Raw genomic sequence first — 19,616 nt, 5'->3', positions numbered from 1 at the left:
ATTATGCATAAAATATAAGCTTACATCATATAATAAATAATATCCGATTGACACAAAATTTGACTAATATATTAAAAACGTAAAGAAAATACAATTTAACGATTAAAATTTTAAAATATATAATAATATTTATTTTATCGAATAGGATTGTAATTTTACGTTACACCCCAATTTTGTAGCAAAACTTTTGTCATATTATAATTTTTTTTTTTTTTTTTGTAGTAATATTATAATTTTATAATAACGTGAGTCTAACCGTGAATGACACTCTTTTTGTCAACGTTGTGTTGTTTTTGACCAAAGACCAAGGAGACCTCAAAGACGTGGGAAAATGAAGGGCCAGGATCATCCCAACACAAAATATGAATCTCATTGGCTTGACAACACAAAGCCTGAACCCCATTGGTCCACGTCATCACCAATGACGCTCTCTCTGAAATACACAAACTCACACCCGGACCCGACAGTTACGGAAGGTCCCATATAAATAAACTTCGAACTCACAAACACAAAAACAACAACAACATAGTCACATACAATTTTTCAAGTAGTTCTACAAGAAAAATTTAAAGGAGGTTGGAGCTTTTTACGTGATGGACAGTGCGTTTAGACTACGCGCTTCTCTGATCTTTCTGGGCATCGTTTTGTTTGGTGAGTCTTTGTGTTTTTTCGCTTCCTTTTGTACTTTGTTTGAGAGCTTTTTTTTTTTTTTTGGGCAACTGAGAAAGAAAGAAAAATTCGTTTTTTGGGTCTTATTTTTCATGATGTTTTATTCAGAACCAAAACCAAAAGCTTAAATTTTGATGGAGAAGAAGACTAACTATTGTTATATTACTATTAATTTTTGAGTCTTTTGTTATAAAAGCATAAATTTTGGTAGAGAAGAAGACTAACACTATTGGTATATATATTTACTGTTGGAAATGTTTGTATTGGTTTGAAACTTGTGATACTTTATTTGTTGTATTAATCATATGTTTATTGTGATTTGTTTGAATGCACTTAGAAATTGAAACTGGGTCTTTTTTCATTTTATGTGTTTTGAGATGATTAAATATTATAGATCGAAGGTTTTGAGTGGTTGAGCTAAAATGCTACTTAGTTTAGGATAGCATCTATCTTGTTTTTATGGCTGGGGATGCTTTAATTAATTGATTATGATTTGATTTGATTGAGTTTGATGATTTGGTGCCTTACTCCGCACCCTTTAGTTGAAAAGCCATCTTAGGGGCACTAAAAAATTTCACATTTTTCTCGACTTGCTAAGATGGTAAGTTTTGATTGGAGTAATTTCACTCTTTATAATGTATTGATCAGTTAGTTGTTGTGAAAAAATTTGTGTTACTAGATTTACACTTTAGTTGAATCATCTAATTAATTTTCCAAAAGGACAGGGGAATGAGATGTAATTAATTCTGATTTTTTTGTTAACAGGGAGTTTATTCGCATTTTCTATTGCGAAAGAGGAGGCAAACAAGTTAGGAACAGTGATTGGGATAGACCTTGGCACAACTTACTCTTGTGTTGGTGTTTATAAGAATGGACATGTTGAAATCATAGCGAATGACCAAGGTAACCGAATCACCCCTTCATGGGTTGCATTCACTGATAGTGAGAGATTGATCGGCGAGGCAGCTAAGAATCAGGGGCCTGTCAATGCCGAGAGGACCATCTTCGATGTCAAAAGACTTGTCGGAAGAAAGTAATGTGTCTTTCACTCTGTCTATCTCTCTTGTAGATAAAATGTGTGTGAGAATAGTGTTCCTCAAGGGTTTATATTGTGCCTTTTGCAGGTTTGATGACAAGGAGGTACAGAAGGACATGAAACTTGTTCCATACAAGATTGTGAACAAGGATGGAAAACCCTACATACAAGTAAAGATCAAGGATGGGGAGACTAAAGTTTTTAGTCCCGAGGAGATAAGTGCTATGGTTCTAACAAAGATGAAGGAGACAGCTGAGGCATTCCTTGGGAAGAAAATTAAGGATGCTGTTGTGACAGTTCCTGGTAAAGTGAAATTTCTTGTTTTGGATTTTAATTCCAAGTTGATCTAGGAAGCAAACTATGATTAATATATGATTGACTAATATACTCAGTTCATGAACCCTACAGCTTACTTCAATGATGCCCAAAGGCAGGCTACCAAGGATGCTGGTGTTATTGCTGGACTGAACGTCGCAAGAATTATAAATGAACCAACTGCGGCAGCCATTGCCTATGGTTTGGACAAGAAGGGTGGTGAGAAGAACATCCTTGTCTTCGACCTTGGAGGTGGAACATTTGATGTTAGTATTTTGACAATTGACAACGGTGTTTTTGAGGTTCTTGCCACAAATGGAGACACTCATTTGGGAGGTAACTTTCCTGCATGCTTAATGCTATGTTACTTGTGCCTTTTGCTCTCTATTAGAAGAATGGTGGATTCTGTGAGCTGGGTAGAGAACAATTTAATTTGGGAAAGGATAAGAAGTTTAACACACATTCATTTCTCTTATAGGTGAGGACTTTGATCACAGAGTTATGGATTATTTCATCAAATTGATTAAGAAGAAGCACAGCAAGGATATCAGCAAGGACAATAGAGCTCTTGGGAAGCTGAGGAGAGAAGCTGAGCGTGCCAAAAGAGCCTTGAGCAGCCAGCACCAGGTTCGTGTGGAGATTGAATCCCTCTTTGATGGTGTGGATTTCTCTGAACCACTTACCAGAGCTCGATTTGAAGAGTTGAACAACGATTTATTCAGAAAGACCATGGGACCTGTTAAGAAGGCCATGGACGATGCTGGATTGGAGAAGCGCCAGATTGATGAAATTGTACTTGTTGGTGGAAGCACCAGGATTCCAAAGGTTCAGCAACTTCTTAAGGACTTTTTTGATGGTAAGGAGCCCAACAAGGGTGTGAACCCAGATGAGGCTGTTGCTTATGGTGCTGCTGTACAAGGAGGCATTTTGAGTGGAGAGGGTGGTGATGAAACCAAAGGTACTTTTCCCTTGCAATTACGAATCATGAATATTTTAGGAATATGGCTGGTCCACTGACTTCTATTATCTGTTAAATTGTATTCAGATATCCTTCTCTTGGATGTGGCCCCACTTACCCTTGGTATCGAAACTGTTGGTGGAGTGATGACAAAATTGATTCCTAGGAACACTGTTATTCCAAGCAAGAAATCCCAAGTCTTCACAACTTACCAGGATCAGCAGACGACTGTCACTATCCAGGTACAAAATATTTTTGCATTAGTGTTTACTGTTTAGTTAGCGTAATGAATGGGAAGAAATCATATCTCCATACTAATCTTGAAAGTCAGTGTGCAAACTGGCTTTTATGTGTAAGTTTGATTAATTCCTTTTGCATCTGTTCTGATGCCAAGTTGGTTCTCTCCAACAGGTTTTTGAAGGAGAAAGGAGTCTCACAAAAGACTGCAGACTGCTTGGGAATTTTGATTTGACTGGAATTGCTCCAGCTCCAAGGTTGTTTTCCCATGCCTCTTTTAAATCTGCTTCCATTCTATCAAAGTTTTGTGTGCTTTAGCTTACTAGAATTGGCTTGTTTCTTTGAGCAGAGGAACACCTCAGATTGAAGTCACATTTGAGGTTGATGCCAATGGTATTCTAAACGTGAAAGCTGAAGATAAGGCCTCAGGGAAATCAGAGAAGATCACAATCACCAATGACAAGGGTCGGCTGAGTCAAGAGGAGATTGATCGGATGGTGCAGGAGGCCGAGGAGTTTGCCGAGGAAGACAAGAAGGTCAAGGAGAAGATTGATGCCCGAAACAGCTTGGAAACCTATATCTACAACATGAAGAACCAGATCAATGACAAGGACAAACTTGCGGACAAGTTAGAGTCTGATGAGAAGGAGAAGATTGAGACAGCAGTTAAAGAGGCACTTGAGTGGTTGGATGACAATCAGAGTGCTGAGAAAGAGGATTATGAGGAGAAGCTGAAAGAGGTAGAGGCTGTTTGCAATCCAATTATAACTGCTGTCTATCAGCGGTCTGGTGGAGCCCCTGGCAGTGAATCAGATGGAGGAGAAGATGATGATTCGCATGATGAACTCTAAATCTTCTAAGCAATTCAAAGACATTTGAGGAATAGGATAAACAAGGTGGTCTAATTTTATTTGGTTTTTGGTTTAGTAGGGTGGAAGGAAACACAGTGTGGGGTTTAACTCCCTTGTGCTTCCTTTCCTTCAGTTCAATTTTGAGAAGGTGATTTGTATAGAGTGATCCTATATTAGAAGCATAGGATTTTTACATCCCTTATTGGGGAAAATAACCCACATAAAAGTTGTTTGTCAGCAATTAAAGTACAGGCAGGTGATTTCTATGTTTCACTTTTCTTTGTAGTGTTAATTTTAACAAGTCAGGTTGCCTTGCACTGGTAGGAAGGGAATACTTTAATTATGTATTGCTAGAAAAATATATATGGTGGAATCATAAAATCATCCTCTTCTTCAGGGAGTGCCTATTTCCAATTAGCAAAGGTGATCTTGGAGGTAGGGCTCAGCTGCACACATAGAAGGACTGGGATTCATTTTTCCTGAGAAAATCGAACTCATCCATTTAATATTGGATCTGATAAATGATTGACATGAGAGAATTTTACCACAACAAACTAAGATACAAAACATCAATCAGTCACCCACAAGATTGTGAAGAAACGACATCGAGCATTAGAATCTTAATTCGACCAAGCACTGTTGCCTTCGTTTTGTATGAAATCATTTCCCCCACTAACAATACCTTCAAAATCCCCATCCTCAGTCTCCTCAACAGCCTCGTCCTCAAAATCACATACATTATTCATCAACTTAGGATTGTACGTCAAAATTTCATTCTCTTCAAAGATTGTGAAGAATCAACTACCCACTAACAATACCTTCAAAATCCCCATCCTCACTCTCCTTAACAATTTCATCATCAAAATCATATACCTTTTTCTCCACCTCAGGGTTGTATGTCCACTCCAATCTCTTCAAAACATCACGGTCCTTCCATTTCCCAACAATACTACCTCCTTCTTAGCCTTCCCCATCAAAACTTCTCTCCATGAAAAACCTGCATCTGCAATCCTCTTCGAAGCCCCATCATTCATATCCCCCACAACAACCGTCTTCAAACACCTTAACTTCGCCTCCTTCAAAACATCCACAAAATCTAATGATGAATCATCCGATACAAGCTTCATACATTCAACTCTCCTCCTATCCATGACATCCACCATATGATTCTTCAATGCAAAATCTGCCGCTTGTGGTTTATCCGACACAATTTCAACCCAAAACCCCGCTGCTTCAACTCACCCGCCATCCCCTAACTTGGGAGTCATGACATCCCTTGCAGCATTCTTATACTCTCCATCTTCATGGAATATTCAGCCACCAACTTCACCCTCCTCTTCCCTCTTGCCGACTCTATCTAATTCAACCTTTTAACCAGCTCATGCTCATGAATTTGCTCAAAATGATTCACAAATTTCTCATTTGTATAAAAATTCCTCCCGCAAACCCAAAAAATATATTGCTCAACTGTCTTAATCATTCCCTTATTCTCCATCTGATCAACACTTCCTCTCTTTAGTTTGCTCCCTAACAACTTGAGGGACATACCTAAATGCATGGCAATTTGCATAAGCCACTGTGTATCTAACAACCCCAAAAGATGCTGCCTCAGCCTTTAGTTTGATAGCAGCCCCTTAGAGCATCCGCACTAGTGGGTGCAAAATTTTCCTTCTATTTTACAATACAAACCTACTTTTTTCTATTTATACGATCAATTTGTAAAAACACCCGCATCAAATTATCTATAATACACTCTTTTATTTAAATAATACTTTCTCACCTTTTTTTTATTAATTATTTCACTTACCCACAGCCCCACCACTTTACCCCACACACACACTCCACCTAAACACTCTCTCTCTCTCTTTTTCCTTTTCTCCTTCTTCTTCCTTCTTCTCCTTCTTTCTTCCGCTGCGTTTTTTCTTTTTTGGCATCTTCATCTTTCTTTCTTCTTCTTCTTTTTCTTTTGCTATTCTTTCTTTCTTCATATTCTTTTTCATTTCTAAAAAAAAAAAAATTATTTCTCTTTCTCCCCCCCCCCCCATCTCTCTATCAAACTGGTGCTCTCTTCAAATCTGAAAAAAAAATTTCTCTCTACCAAGCCTCCATGACTCAATACACTCACACTCTGACACTCTCTCTCATGGTGGCAGCAAGCATTCCATGGTAGCAATGGCTTGGGTTTTGGGTTGATTTGTATTTTTCCAAATGGATTTTCAGGTGTTTTATTTTGAGTTGATTTTAAGTTGGGTTTGTGATGATTTTTCATTAATTTTGGGTTGATTGTGTTTGGATTAAATTGATGTTGTAATGGGTTGGCTATGGTGGTGGTAGTGGTGGTGGTTGGTTAGTTGTGATGGTGGGTGGATGTTGGGGGTGGTTGATGGTGATTGGTTGTGATGTTGGGCGGATGTTGTGGTGGTCTTCTTCTTCTTCTTCTTCTTGATATTGAAGAGAGGGTGAGAGAGAGTCTAACAAGGCTAGGGAGAGAGGAGAGAGAAAAAAAATCATTTACATATCTACAGTAATCATGCATATATGCACAGTTACTGTAGCAATTTTGCATATATGCACAATTACTGTAGCAATTTTGCATATATGCAAAGTTATGCAAACTTTTACAAACACTGATGCAGGTCTATTTTATGCTATATTGTGCAAATTTTTGCACATTTTGTATTTTGCACCCACTGGTATAGATGCTCTTATGGTGGGAATAAGTTTGGTGATTTATTGTCCAAATCCCATATATTGCAACATTGATTTTTTTAGCAATTTTTGGTGATGGATCCTGAGAATTAAAGCCTGGTTTTGATTCAAAGTGACAAAATCTAGTCAATAGGGGAAAAGGGTTTACGATCTGTAAAGCTTTGAGTTGAGTTTGCAGAAAAAGTTGTGTGATTTGATGAATACAACAATAGGCGGTGAGATCTCTTCTTTTTGTTTTATTGTTGAATTACTCTTAAGATCTTGACATGTTTGTTTTTGTTATGTTTTACTGTTTTTAACAGTTAAAGTAATGACATGGATTATAGATGACTAATAAAAATGAGTCAGGTGGGTTAAGTGACATTTTTCAAACCATGAGTAAATACTATTAAAACAAGCTAAACAACAAGTGGGTAAATTACAGTTACCTCTTATTTTATTCACCATATCTCCTGCCATTCTCTCTCCTCATTAGCAATTGTGTTGGGTTCTGTACTATTGTAGGTAAAAAATAGATTATCTTAATGAGATGTAATGCAAAATAAATAATAGGACATATGATGTGTTGTAAGAGTGGTTGTGTAAAATAAATAAAATGGGCTTTGATGATGCAAAAAACATATTTTTTTTTTTGAAGTTGATGGGAATGCTCTAACTCCCCTATTCTAGGGTTTATATTTGAAACTAATGCGCAATTAATCAGACCATAAATCAATTTCACTATTCCATATGCATGCTGTTTTACCCCTTGAATTCATTCTTCACAATTGCTTTAGTTCAATATTAGTAAGAAACAAAAAATTGGGTAGAAAAAACCTTAATCACTAAATATATTTGGATGAGGTAAAAACTTTAAAGGGTTAATACATAAACATATACATCAACTAAGAATTTGCCAAAAATGACTTCAGCAAGATTCCTAAGACTAATAAACCATCAGTCAATCTGCTTCCCCACACTTTGCATCCAAGGCCAGTTTGCCTTACAGAGATCAGAAGGGGAATCACCATCATTGTCCTTTAAATCTGTACCTGCATTTTGCTTCACAAGACATTCGGCAATGGCTTCTCTCTCGCACACAACAGCATAATGCAAAGGGGTTTGGCCATCATTGTCCTTCCAATAGAGAGATAGAGACAATTTAGACAACAAAAATGAAAGTTGAAAGGGAAAGAAATAACAAGCATGGAAGAATGTTTTAAGGTGATGCTTGAGATGAACAGTATTGAGAGCAAGAAAGAACTCCAAAATGCAAAAAATGATCATATAAACTATCTATGCAACCCTTGGACTTGGCTCAGGTAAAAAAGGGGTAGTGTGGGGTAGATTTTAGGTCTGTGTTGCCTAGTAAAACGAAATATGTAGCATTTCAAACTACCTTTGCATTTACATCAGCATTCCTGCTAAGAAGCAATTCGGTGATGTTAAGGTGTCCACGATCTACAGCCCAATGCAATGGGGTACGACCCTCACTATCTGCAACAAATTTAGGCAAACTGAGAAGGCAACATAAGATTTGATTATCTTTGGAAGGAAGAGTACATTTAAAAATAAAATAAAATCCTTTGAACTCCTCATTTTATTACACAATGAGTACATAATAAACATCAAGAACAGAAAATAATACATGCATCTTGTGTCTATAAAGCTTAATGAATTTGCGGCAGTACAACAAAAAAATTCTCTGATTTAAGCTCTTATAGATCATTCAAGTGAAATTTCAGTATCATAACAAGTTTCTGTGTGTATAAATATTGGGGGGTGGGGGATAAAGAGAGAAAGAAAGAAAATGCACAAATAAGTATAATGATAAGCCTATTACTCCTACAAGAAAAAATTATGCCATACTTTAAAAAAAAAACCAATCCATATATTGGAAACGGAGTTGAGTATTGGGCAGTTCAAATCAGCTTGTTCGAATTTATGTCAAGATCAATGTTGATCTAAAATAAGCCAATGTTTTCTAGATTTGGTTAAGTAATGCTTCCATGAACTTGGGTCTGTTCTCAAGCTGTATCAGCTTACCAGTCAGTCCAATCTAACATGAAAATTTGTGAACATCCAAGACTCCTGCCATCACTAATCCAGAAACATTATTACAAGTTACTAGAAAGGTTACATTCTCAGCCAGTTTCACTTATCAATTATGCCTACCTTAATTGTGCACAAGCCTAAGAGAACCAAACCTAACTTTGCCCTAGCTTTGGCTTCTTAAGCAATCAAGCTCATAAAATAAGCTTGCCCTTGGCTCCTTAAATGGGTGAAACACACTTCTGAAGAGCCGAGTCTGAGCTGTTAACAAGCACCCTGGGCTGTTTTAATCACCCAAAATATTTTTAAGTGACATAAGGAAAATCCCCAATTTTTCCGCATGTAGTTGTGTTGGATTTAGGGTTTTGATATAAAAAGAGGAAGGTCTTGACTTAGGGTTATAACTTATAAGAAAGAAGGAAAAGAGACATTTATAGTGTTCAAGGTTGTATGATCAGTATCCCAAGAAAGAGAAAAAGAAAATAGAAAGGGACTAGACCTTTATAACCAAATCAATTTTACTTTAATTGGATTCCACACATGGGCCCCCATAAAATAAATCTCAAATAGACAAATTTGCAAAATAATAACAAATTAATATTCCATGACTGCATCATAAAGACATTGCAGAAACACCTATAGGATCTCAACATCTATTCTAAATCCAACAATGATGTTTACATAATTGAAAATTTTACAAAGTTAAAAATGGGGACAGCTAAAAAGAACCAAACCTTTCAGATTTACTGAGACACCACCTTCAATACACTTAAGCAAATTATCCACTTCTCCTTCCCTAGCAAAGGCATGAATAGCATCCATTTTCCTGAAAATAAAACAAGAAACATTTATCTCAGTCAAAAGAAAGAAAGAAATGCCCTTGACACTGTTATCAATAATTTATTCTTCCAACAAATGGTATCTCTTGGTGAAAGAAAATGTTATCAAGGAATAATTAATATAATTTATGAAAAATAAATAAATGCTTTGTAATGCTAAGAGGAAGTATAGTATGGCAGAAAACAGGCACATCCATAGACATCTTATTAACTTATTATGCACCGTACATTAGGATTTTAAGCCTAGCTAGCATAAAACTACTTTATTTTTCTCTCATAAGCAAGAAAGCAGCCTCTTAAAACCTTTATTAGTTCCTCAACAAGAACAAAATTTGTTTCTATTGGTAAGCTACACAATTTTTAAATCCATGACCTCACTCACCACCCATTCTAACGGGACTAGGAATTGTCATTTAAGCCAAAGTTGATTGTTGCTAACCAAGAACAAAATGAGAGTGCAGATGGACATGATTCATGATAGTTTTTTTAAGGACATGATTCATGATAGTTATGCTAAATCACTGATTCCCGGGTCAAGACAAACAGAAAAGTTTTGACTTATAACAGTCAGACAAAGCCTCTTCCATGGGTCCCAAAAAATACAATATCCTAACCTGCAATGACCTCCAAAGAAAAGTTAGCAATCATAAAACCATTAAGTAAAATTGACAACAGGAAGTTAGTGTTGAGATCTCACTAAGAATCCATCAAAAAAATTATTAAAGGCCCTCTCTCCACACTATAGAGTTACAACTTACAACCAGACAAGTCATAGAACACCATCCAGTAATCAGCCATCCATAATCAGGTCAGATACCAAGAATGGAAAACCCAACTCATTCCGAAAGGGACATTATGTTTTGGTAAGTTAATAGGAAATTGTTAAAATCGTTCTGCATCCAATTACATTCAAATATGCACCTGGTAGGTGGTGGTTGTTATTTATAAACACACCCAGTGGTCCAGTATTGGTAAGTTACACCTGAGAATGGGTTTTGAAACCACAACCACACCCTCCACCCTTTCTTATAAGAAAGAAGTGTCATTTAAGCTAGAGCACATAGGCCAAAGTGTCTATTAAAAATATCTGATCTCCTCATCTAATAATCAGTCAACCATATATAATTTGTTGCAACAGGTCATGCAATAAGGTGTACAGAAAATCTAAACATGACTGTTGACCTGGATTCTTGTCAACCTTCAAATCATAGTAACTAAAAAAAGACCACTAACAAGTGAGAAAGAGCCCTAATAATTACTCTTCCAAGAAATTAGTCATCCCTGTTATGTATAGAGCTAACTGCAGCCCCCATGACTATTTATCTTGACTAGCTGTTATCCTCTTGAGGATTGTGCATGGGCATGCATGCAGCTGCAGATGGGATTGTTAAATTCAGAATATGAGCAGCCTCCAACTAAGCATGATCAAAGCCAAGAAAAAGACATACATGCACAAACTCTACATGTTTTTTTTTTTTTTCATATAAATACAGAATCACTTAAAGGCCATGAAACCACCTTCGTGCTGAACTAATTAAGGCTTTAAATGAGAACACTGGACTTGTATATTAAGAAGTTCTAAGAACCTTACAACTCATTTCCGGATTCCTCCTCATAAACAAAAGTGCTGAAAACTGGTCCCATTGGTCCTTTAGCATCTGTATTTGATGCATCACCTCCTCTACCTTTGCTCTTCTGATTATACATGAGTTAATAAACCAGGAAAGAGTTAAAAAAAATAATAATAAAATTTAAAAAAAAGAAAAAGAAAAAAAGAAGAAGAAGAGAGAACATCACATAGAAAGTAAGTACATGTACAGAAGACTAAAGAAACAGCAAGTCAGAAAAACAAAAATATTCTCACCAAAGTTGAACCATCTGCCCAAGTAGGATACAAATCTGTAACAATATCAATGTACTTCTGCATAGCTTCTTCTGCAGGCATAGCACCCAATTTCTGCCATGCTTGCCTACCACACATCAGCCAGGACAATATATTTCACACACTCAACCAGGAAGTCTTAAAGTGGAAACAATTTCATGTACCCTAAATAAATATAATGTGCGCAATCGAAAATGAAGTCTGAACAATAGCAACTCTATATACTAATGTGCTTATTTCAATCTCTTTTTCCCCCTTATGTTAAGTATATATTAAAACTGATACTGTTGGTATATATGTGTGTGTGTGTGTGTGTGTGTGTGTGTAGAATTGGTAACTAGAGGTGACAAATGTTAAACAGATCTTTTTTAAAAAAGAAATTATCACAGGTGGATGATAAGAAAAGAAAAACAATGTATCCATATAAAGGCTGAAATTTGATCAACCAAAGAAACAAAAGCTGGACAATTCATGCAAGCAAAAATCTTTTTTTTTTTTTTTTTGGATAGACATGTTAGGAATTGAACCTATGGCATCGGCTCCTTCATGATTGCTTGTTACCAATAGGTTTTCTTTTGGTTAAGGTATTCAATCACAAGTCCATATTCAATAACAAGAGACTTTTACTAATTAAGATAATTAAAACCCACACAAAATCATTCACTTGTTTTTGAAGCTTTACTGAAAAGTAATCAGATTCTCAATACATCATATGACAGACTCCCCCCACACACACACAAAGTTCTACCCCAAAAGCAAACATATTTCCTAGTAAAAATAAATGTCATAGTCATATCCATTACATTCTATACATTCTAATTCGACAACAGCTAAGAATTATGGTCTACTTTAGTGCTGAATTCCTAAAGATCCAACATCAAAATTTACATACAATTTTCTTCAAATTCATCTATAACCTTTCACAAACATAAACAACTTTGTTACTTAATACTAACCACAACCCCCATTGCCTTTAAAGTCAAATACCCAAAACCTTCAAATCCCACATTGAATCAAACACACATAACACCTCATCACCAAGCTTATGCAATCAATCACATTCACATTCCACATTAAACCCACAAGACCCATTAACACAAATCAAAGAAACACACCTAAAAACTATAAAAAAAAAAAAGTGACAATGACAGCGCAAAAAACGACATTCGATACCATTTAGCTCGGGCCGTCATTTTCAAAGCGGAAGGCTGAGGCGTACTGCAGGGACCTTCAGTGGCAATCTTGTAAAACCCATAAAGCTTCAACTGCAACTCGTTCGACACCTTCTCCGACACCCGATCGGCCGCCGCCGCCGCCACGAACGCCGTGGCGGCACTGAAAGTCTCGTCCAATTCCGTACTCTCCACTCCCTCCCAATCATCATAATCATCCTCGTCATCATCATCATCATCGTCATCGTCATCGTCACCACCATCGTCGCCGTAAACGCTGTCGTTTCCGACGCTGCCTTGCTCGGCAACCATGGAGTAAGAATCGTGGGAATCGTGGGCCGGGGGGCTAAAAGCACTGCCGTCGTGGTCGTGGTCGTGGTCGAGGGTTTCGGTTTCGGGTTCGGGTTCGGGTTCGGGTTTCTTGGGCTCGGCGGAGCGAGAGATCGAGAGGTTGTCTTCTTTGAAAGAGATGACTATGGAGATGAGCTTGGCCAGAAGGTAGGAGAAAATGAGACCAAGGACTACGGATTGGACGAGTTGTTGCCAATCAGCCATGGCTGTACGGAAAATTCGATTTCTGTGAAAAAAACCCTATTTGTACGGAATGGGGGTTTTCAAAACCCTAGAAATGGAACATATGTGAGAGAGAGAGAGAGAGAAAGTTAGAAACAAAGAGCTAAAAAATTTTCAGGGAGAGAGGGGAGAGAGAGAGAGAGAGATGACAAATGTGAAATACAGAGGGAGACGAGAAAGAGAGAGTTGTTTTTTTTTTGTTGCGCCAGGTGGAAACAGGACGCACAGTATTGATCGATCATATAGGTGAAAATAGTCATATAACATATTTTGACAAAATTTATAGCAAATTAGTATTGTTTCGAAAATATTTAATAATGCACCAGTTTTTTAGTATTCGAATTTCACAAAATCGAGTTCTAAATAGTATTCAATATTATAAAGAATTTAGTACTTTTTTATAATACTTGAGTTTCACAAAATCGAATACCTTGTTTTTCTTTTTTTTCTACTTTTTGTTTCGTACAAAATTTATACTTATTTCATTTTTTCTTTTTGTATATAGGTAGAATATCTTATTAAAAGAATAAAGTAATACATGTGTAAGAGGGTCCAGGAGCTAAACATAGGCTGAAACAGCTATCCTAAGCCCATAGACAAGACATATATCAGTAGTACAAACCTAGCACTAGCTACATAGTTCTTTGATTTGCCACTAGCGTCTGATATTCATCAAGTAAAGAAGAATTAGATTTGTATTTTCTGAAATTTGTGAACTAAGTACCTACAGATTTTTCTATGCTCTATTGCGTTAAGTGTAAAAAGAAGCTGTAGATTTTTAGGCTTTTGGGTTCGGTTCTGCACAAGTTACCAAAATGTGGATTTGGGTGAATAAGAAAGGTCAAATAGACTAGGCTCGAGGCCTGACAAGTTCTCAAATATCACATGTGGTGTTGTGCACATCTCAAAAGAAAATTAATGGTAGCAGGTGGCAGAAAAAAGGAAAAAAAAAAGAAAAGAAAAGAAAAGAAGACTGTATAGAAGAAGATGGGTCTAGGATGGATTTTTAGGAAATTCTATAGCAGTGCCAGCCTGATATATGTCTTGTTTATGGGCTTAGGATAGCTGTTTCAGCCTATGTTTAGCTCCTGGACCCTCTTACACATGTATTACTCTATTCTTTTAATAAGATATTCTACCTATTCAGTCAAAAAAAGAAAAAAAGAGATGACATAAGTAAAAGTTTTGTACGAAACAAAAAGTAGGAAAAAAGAAAAAGAAAAATAAGGTATTCGACGAAGCTTGAGTACTATAAAGAAGTACTCGATTTTCATAATATCGAGTAGTATATTGCTTTTTTAATTTCACAAATTCCAAGTTAATAGTGCCACGCTGGCGACTCACTTAGGAACTCGAGTTTACGAAACTCAAGTACTATTTAGAACTCAATTTTATAAAACTCGAGTACTAAAAAAGTAATAGATTGCTAAATATTTGATATTTTCGAAACAATGCTAGTTTGCCACAAATTTTGCCAAAACGTGGAATTTGGCTACTTTCATCGATCATCTATGTTCCTTTTTTTTTTAAAGTCTTTTAGAGGAGCACAAAATAAATATCTCGTCTTAAAAGTTAAAAAAAAAAAAAAAAAAGTTAAAAAGTTAAAAGTTGACTTAATTAAAAAAAAAAAATGGGCTTGAAATTTAGATAAATTAAGCAAAAAGTTAGCTTATAATCAATTGCCAAATGCACATTGAGAAATCTCAAGCAACGCACGTGATAGTGTGTCTGATGATTTGGTGAGTGTACAATAGTTAGTATGTGATAATTATTGAACATACAAATTATTAAATGTTTTCGAAGTAATATAATAATCTTTACTAAATCCCCTCACATGAATGGAGAATCCTAACGTATAAGTAGTGCTATGAATGGTGAGTATGTCATAGAGTATTTAGTATTGTATAATTACAAGATGAGTTCTATGTTTGTGGGGGGTCTACTTCCCACCCAATATAACCCTTTACACAAGGTAATAAATCAACATGGGGGCGGTGGCTCTTGTCAATTTTGATAATGACACTTGGTTGATTACTGTGTGGGTGATAATTAGGGTGGGGCATCACTATGTGGTTCTTGCCATTTTGAGACCTCTTTGGCCTTTGCCATGAATATGAGGTGTATGGACAGTAGTAGCTTGGTAGTTGCCACGTTGGCTATAGGTCATTTCGAGTCATAAGTTGATGTGCTAAAACTTGGAAGGTTAAGGTTGCAGTTATCTTGCTGCCATTGTTCTAATTAATACATTCTAGTGTTTGGTTTAATTTGCTCTTTTTAAATGTATTCAAGTTGGAAATCCGTGCAATAGCAAAGCTATTGAAAGTAAGATCTAATAATATCTTGGTTATTTTCTTCTTCTCTTTAATATGTCCTTTTCTTTTTGTGGTAATTTGAAATGTTGTAGTAAGTAAGAGATTTGTTCCAAATCATTAATTACCACAATCAAACTATAGGCAACCAATTTTAGAGGTCATTGAAACCAATTGCATGGCAATGCAAATTGAAATTATCATCCACATATATTATATAGCCCATCTAGGGAATAAGTTATTACTAGATGAATATGTTGGAAACTGAACCATGGAGGTTGGATATATATACCCACCATAAGGTAGAGATGACATTATGCTGAAATGCTATTAACATTTGCCACCAATATTTTTTGTTTTAACTTTTGACTTATGTTGCTTTTGTACAACTTTTTAAAATCTCACTTTTTCAAAGTATAAGTATAGTTTAACCCACCTCTAATAAAAAACAATAAATAAGAAGTCAAATAAGTTGTTGCAAAATGGACATGCATGTTATGGTGCTTTTATGTTTGGCTAGATTATTTGCTAAAATATGAGATAAAAAGAGTAACATTAAACAAATAAGCTAGCTAACTTGACTTATTTTGAGCGCATGTAAATGATTTTAAGCAAATAGCCCAATCATTCATGTAATTTCCAAAGAGCATTCTCTTGTGGTTGGATAAATTTAATGAATCATGAATCAATAATATTTCAGTTGCATGAATAATATTCTTCATCCCCTTTCGTTTTTGGATTTTTAGTCTGATGAATGGAGATGGCTTAATCTTATTATATATCTCCTCTTTCGTAACAAAATTTATTATTATTATTATTATTATTATGAGAGAGAGAGAGAGAGAGAGAGAGAGAGAGAGAGAGAGGGAGACTTTATGCCAAGCAATTGCACTAAAAAAAAAAAAAAAAACTGGGAACATACTAGATTGCTGCAAAGCACATCCATTGTTTGTTGAAGTTTCAAAAAATAAAATCAGAAAGTAAAATTTTGTTTAATGAATTATCTTCCTTTAACATTGATGACTATCTATAATAAGCCAGTGAAGCTCAAACTGCTATGAATTTTGACTAACACTACGTGTCCATGTCTAGAAACAAATGTTACTAATCATTTATTCTACCTTCAAAAAAGAAAAAAGAGATAATAATAATACTATAATAGCTTTAAAAGCCTGCATTAACTTGTAGCAATGGTCCATCTCTAGCGAGTATCCTTGCAATTCAGCTCATTCTCAATATTTGCATCTTCCATAGCCTGTTCAAAATAAAAGATAAATGAAATCAATGCCTTCAAAAAAAAAAATACAAATTTATAATTAAAATATTTTAAATAAATAACTAAATAAGGAAGAAGAAGGAGTATATATGAGACTTACTCGGATCCACATCTGTGAGGGCTCCAGAATGTTCAAAATCACAATCATACTCATAACTTCCCATTACTTGATAGTACATATTCATGGCATAAGCTGCATGGGCCCGAACTGTATTTGGATCAAAACACATCCCTCCTTCTTGGATCGGCCCACAGTCCAAGCCCAGCCCACAAACATAATCAATATTCCTTTGCAAAGCATCTTGATCGACCCCTGATTTGGGCAGACACCATCTTTTTCCATCAACTGGCTGTGAACTTGGGCTTGGGCCAATTGGTGAAACTGCTGGAACTGGGCTTTCATATGGGCTTGGGTTCATAGGAACAGATGATCTACCCTGCCAGAGCCAAGTCCACAAACCAATCAAGAATTAGCATAATGATGATTAGCAAAAATGTTTTATGGTGATTATTGGCATTGGCAGCTACCGTGGGCCGCATGATCCCTATATCATAGACGGGCGTCATATCGGGCCGAAACAACCCGAAGTTCCTCTCGCTTATTGGGCCGGGCTTGAGATTTTCGTTGAATAGAGCAAAAATGAATGTCTCAAATGTCCTGTTGGGCATGAGAGGTGTCCCAACACCAGAGTTGACATGCCTCATAAGATTTCCATTGTATTCAGCAGCATTCTCTGGGCTAACACCAACTTGGGCTGAATCTGCCTCCGAAGGCCAACCGGTTTCCGCAATAACTATATCGAGGTCCTCAAAGCCCAACAATTTCATGGCTGAGAAAACTGCATCCAATTGAGCATCCAACATGTTTGTGTATGTAAGCTTAGTGTTCTCATCAAGAACCCCTGGATTGGGCCTAAAAAGTGCATAATCCAATGTGTCATCCGAATACCCAAAATATGGATATGGATTTACCATGAAAGGTGCATTGGTGGATCTAAGGAAGCTAAACAATGGTTTAAACACATGGGTGTCATAGCCTTGTCTAAATTTTCCAGTGGATGGTGGGCTTGAGGTTGATAAAATGCCCAAAGAGTGAGGTGTAGAAACCTTAATTTTTGGGTCCAAAGAGGCTGCCACAAGTGCTGTGTGAAGGGTCTGCATGGCTGGGACAAGGCTTGCGATGAACAATTTATTAGCTGTGGATAATACTTCATTGCCTACTAAAATTCGGACTATATTGGTGGCAGGTGTATAAGCTTGGACATTGGTTTTAACCCATTGTTCAGCAAAGCTTAGTTTGGTTAGGTGGGGGATTTGGTCATTAGGGACACTGATTGTGACCTCAATTCCTGTGTGAGCAAAGGCTTGCAATATTTCAGGGTTGGAATCAAAGAGCCTGATACGGTTGATAATGGTGGATTCTACAAGGAAATGTGCAACTTGGGGTGATGGAGGAAGATCATTTGCCACTGTGCCATAGTTGACCCCAATGGTTCCTTGCGCACCTGAAAACAACATAGTAGAATTTTTAGTCTTTTGAGTATTATGTTCAAATCAAAGTGTACAAAGTTAAAGCTAAGTGTAAAGGCCAAAAATGCCAAACTTTTGAATATAGGCCTAATGTTTATCTGGACATACCTTGGAACAGAGTTGATGCAAGGAGAAGCAAGATTTGGCTGACCATTGAAGCAAAAATGATGGCAATGGAATTATCCATGACTCTAGTGTGGAGGTGATGAAGATGATGAATGGTACAATGGAAGCAGCCATTGCTGAAGAAGTAACCTTGAGATGCTTTGCTTTGTGATTGGGGAAGATTTTGGTTCTAATGGTTGAAAGTGTGCAAGAGAGCTTTATCTTTTGTGCTTGCTTTAGATGACACTTTGAATATCGACGTGGCCTTTGAATCTGTTCTACTTCTATATATCATAATCTTTTTGCAGTTTGGGAGGAAATTTTGTTAACAAATGTCTAGTCAATTTAAGTGTTTTAGTCTTCTAAATATTTTTTTTAAGTATAAGCAAGCAGTTCATACTTGAAACTGAGAATCTGCTAGCTAAAGCTATGTGCATAGGCTAAAGACAGATCTTGCTTTTGTTGGGAATAATCTTTGCTTAAAATGGTGGAAAAGGAATTGTCATAAACATACTCTAAAGAATAATTTTCTTATAATTTTTTTTTGTTTTTATTAAATTACACTTTTTGCTTGTGTAAAAAGAAACAATAGTGACTTCCGAAATTTTGCAAAAAATTGACAATCCTCCTAAGTTTTATGTCAAGAAGAGTAGATACAATTAAATTTCTATTTTACCGAATTACATTTTTACAATATTTAATTAAATCATATATATATATATTATGAACAAAATATGGATTTCAAGCCAAAGGAAAATAAGAAACACTATCGCCTAACAAAGGACAAGTAGTCTACAAAAATAATAAATAACTAGATAGTAAATTAGGAATTTCAACGTATCAATTATATTATCACAACTCATCAAAAAAAAAAAAAAAATTATTATCACAAAGCTTAATAGGGGATTTTTTTTTTCTACAAAAATTTAAGAGTAATTGCTGTTTTCTTATATTTAAAAGGAAGTTGATGTTATTTATTTTTAAAAAATTTACTTATGCTTTAAACCATGTGAAGAAGTTTGATTCATATTGTCATGTGAACTTATTTTTAATTAAGGCCATAACTTGGTTGTTAAAAAAAAAAAAAAAAAAAAAAAAAAAGGCCATAACTTGGCATCTCTAAG

At 36.0% G+C, this 19,616-nt stretch overlaps 3 protein-coding genes and 1 pseudogene across 4 annotated transcripts; 1 reads left to right on the top strand and 3 right to left on the bottom strand.

The window, feature by feature from the left end:
* The first annotated feature begins 482 nt into the window (after positions 1 to 482).
* Positions 483 to 4,339, top strand: LOC126699449 (luminal-binding protein 5-like). The gene is made up of 8 exons (XM_050397279.1): positions 483 to 651; positions 1,435 to 1,702; positions 1,794 to 2,008; positions 2,114 to 2,356; positions 2,499 to 2,978; positions 3,066 to 3,220; positions 3,390 to 3,472; positions 3,565 to 4,339. The coding sequence occupies exons 1-8, from the start codon at positions 594 to 596 to the stop codon at positions 4,064 to 4,066; spliced, it is 2,004 nt and encodes a 667-aa protein (XP_050253236.1). The 5' UTR covers positions 483 to 593; the 3' UTR covers positions 4,067 to 4,339.
* Positions 4,340 to 4,616: 277 nt separating this feature from the next.
* On the bottom strand, positions 4,617 to 7,222 carry LOC126700674 (uncharacterized; annotated as a pseudogene).
* Positions 7,223 to 7,470: 248 nt separating this feature from the next.
* LOC126699450 (acyl-CoA-binding domain-containing protein 1-like) lies at positions 7,471 to 13,501 on the bottom strand. Of its 2 annotated transcripts, none has more exons than XM_050397280.1 (6): positions 12,701 to 13,498; positions 11,510 to 11,615; positions 11,237 to 11,340; positions 9,541 to 9,632; positions 8,154 to 8,251; positions 7,471 to 7,891 (listed from the first exon to the last, which is right to left on the bottom strand). In XM_050397280.1, exons 1-6 carry the CDS (start codon positions 13,252 to 13,254, stop codon positions 7,712 to 7,714), a joined length of 1,134 nt encoding a protein of 377 aa, XP_050253237.1. In that variant the 5' UTR covers positions 13,255 to 13,498; the 3' UTR covers positions 7,471 to 7,711. The 2 variants fall into 2 exon arrangements, 1 of the variants encoding a protein (XP_050253237.1); XR_007646797.1 differs by having other exon boundaries at positions 7,646 to 7,891; positions 8,154 to 8,271; positions 12,701 to 13,501.
* Positions 13,502 to 16,539: 3,038 nt separating this feature from the next.
* LOC126699748 (glucan endo-1,3-beta-glucosidase) lies at positions 16,540 to 18,766 on the bottom strand. Its single transcript, XM_050397717.1, has 4 exons — positions 18,496 to 18,766; positions 17,386 to 18,362; positions 16,958 to 17,294; positions 16,540 to 16,836 (listed from the first exon to the last, which is right to left on the bottom strand). Exons 1-4 carry the CDS (start codon positions 18,572 to 18,574, stop codon positions 16,814 to 16,816), a joined length of 1,416 nt encoding a protein of 471 aa, XP_050253674.1. The 5' UTR covers positions 18,575 to 18,766; the 3' UTR covers positions 16,540 to 16,813.
* Between the last annotated feature and the right edge of the window lie 850 nt (positions 18,767 to 19,616).

This window comes from Quercus robur, chromosome 9 (genome assembly GCF_932294415.1).
Source record: "Quercus robur chromosome 9, dhQueRobu3.1, whole genome shotgun sequence".
Classification (NCBI taxonomy): domain Eukaryota; kingdom Viridiplantae; phylum Streptophyta; class Magnoliopsida; order Fagales; family Fagaceae; genus Quercus; species Quercus robur.
Note: the sequence above shows the minus strand (reverse complement) of the source record. Positions and strands in the feature narration are given on the sequence as shown.

Coding starts and splice junctions, on each gene's coding strand:
- LOC126699449 (XM_050397279.1), top strand. CDS start 594: ATGGACAGTGCGTTTAGACTACGCGCTTCTCTGATCTTTCTGGGCATC. Junction 652..1,434: donor TCTGGGCATCGTTTTGTTTG/GTGAGTCTTTGT, acceptor TTTTGTTAACAG/GGAGTTTATTCGCATTTTCT. Junction 2,009..2,113: donor TGCTGTTGTGACAGTTCCTG/GTAAAGTGAAAT, acceptor TGAACCCTACAG/CTTACTTCAATGATGCCCAA.
- LOC126699748 (XM_050397717.1), bottom strand. CDS start 18,574: ATGGATAATTCCATTGCCATCATTTTTGCTTCAATGGTCAGCCAAATC. Junction 18,363..18,495: donor TGCATCAACTCTGTTCCAAG/GTATGTCCAGAT, acceptor TGTTGTTTTCAG/GTGCGCAAGGAACCATTGGG. Junction 16,837..16,957: donor CCTCACAGATGTGGATCCGA/GTAAGTCTCATA, acceptor TATTTTGAACAG/GCTATGGAAGATGCAAATAT.
- LOC126699450 (XM_050397280.1), bottom strand. CDS start 13,254: ATGGCTGATTGGCAACAACTCGTCCAATCCGTAGTCCTTGGTCTCATT. Junction 11,616..12,700: donor ATGACGGCCCGAGCTAAATG/GTATCGAATGTC, acceptor GATGTGTGGTAG/GCAAGCATGGCAGAAATTGG. Junction 7,892..8,153: donor ATGCTGATGTAAATGCAAAG/GTAGTTTGAAAT, acceptor CTCTATTGGAAG/GACAATGATGGCCAAACCCC.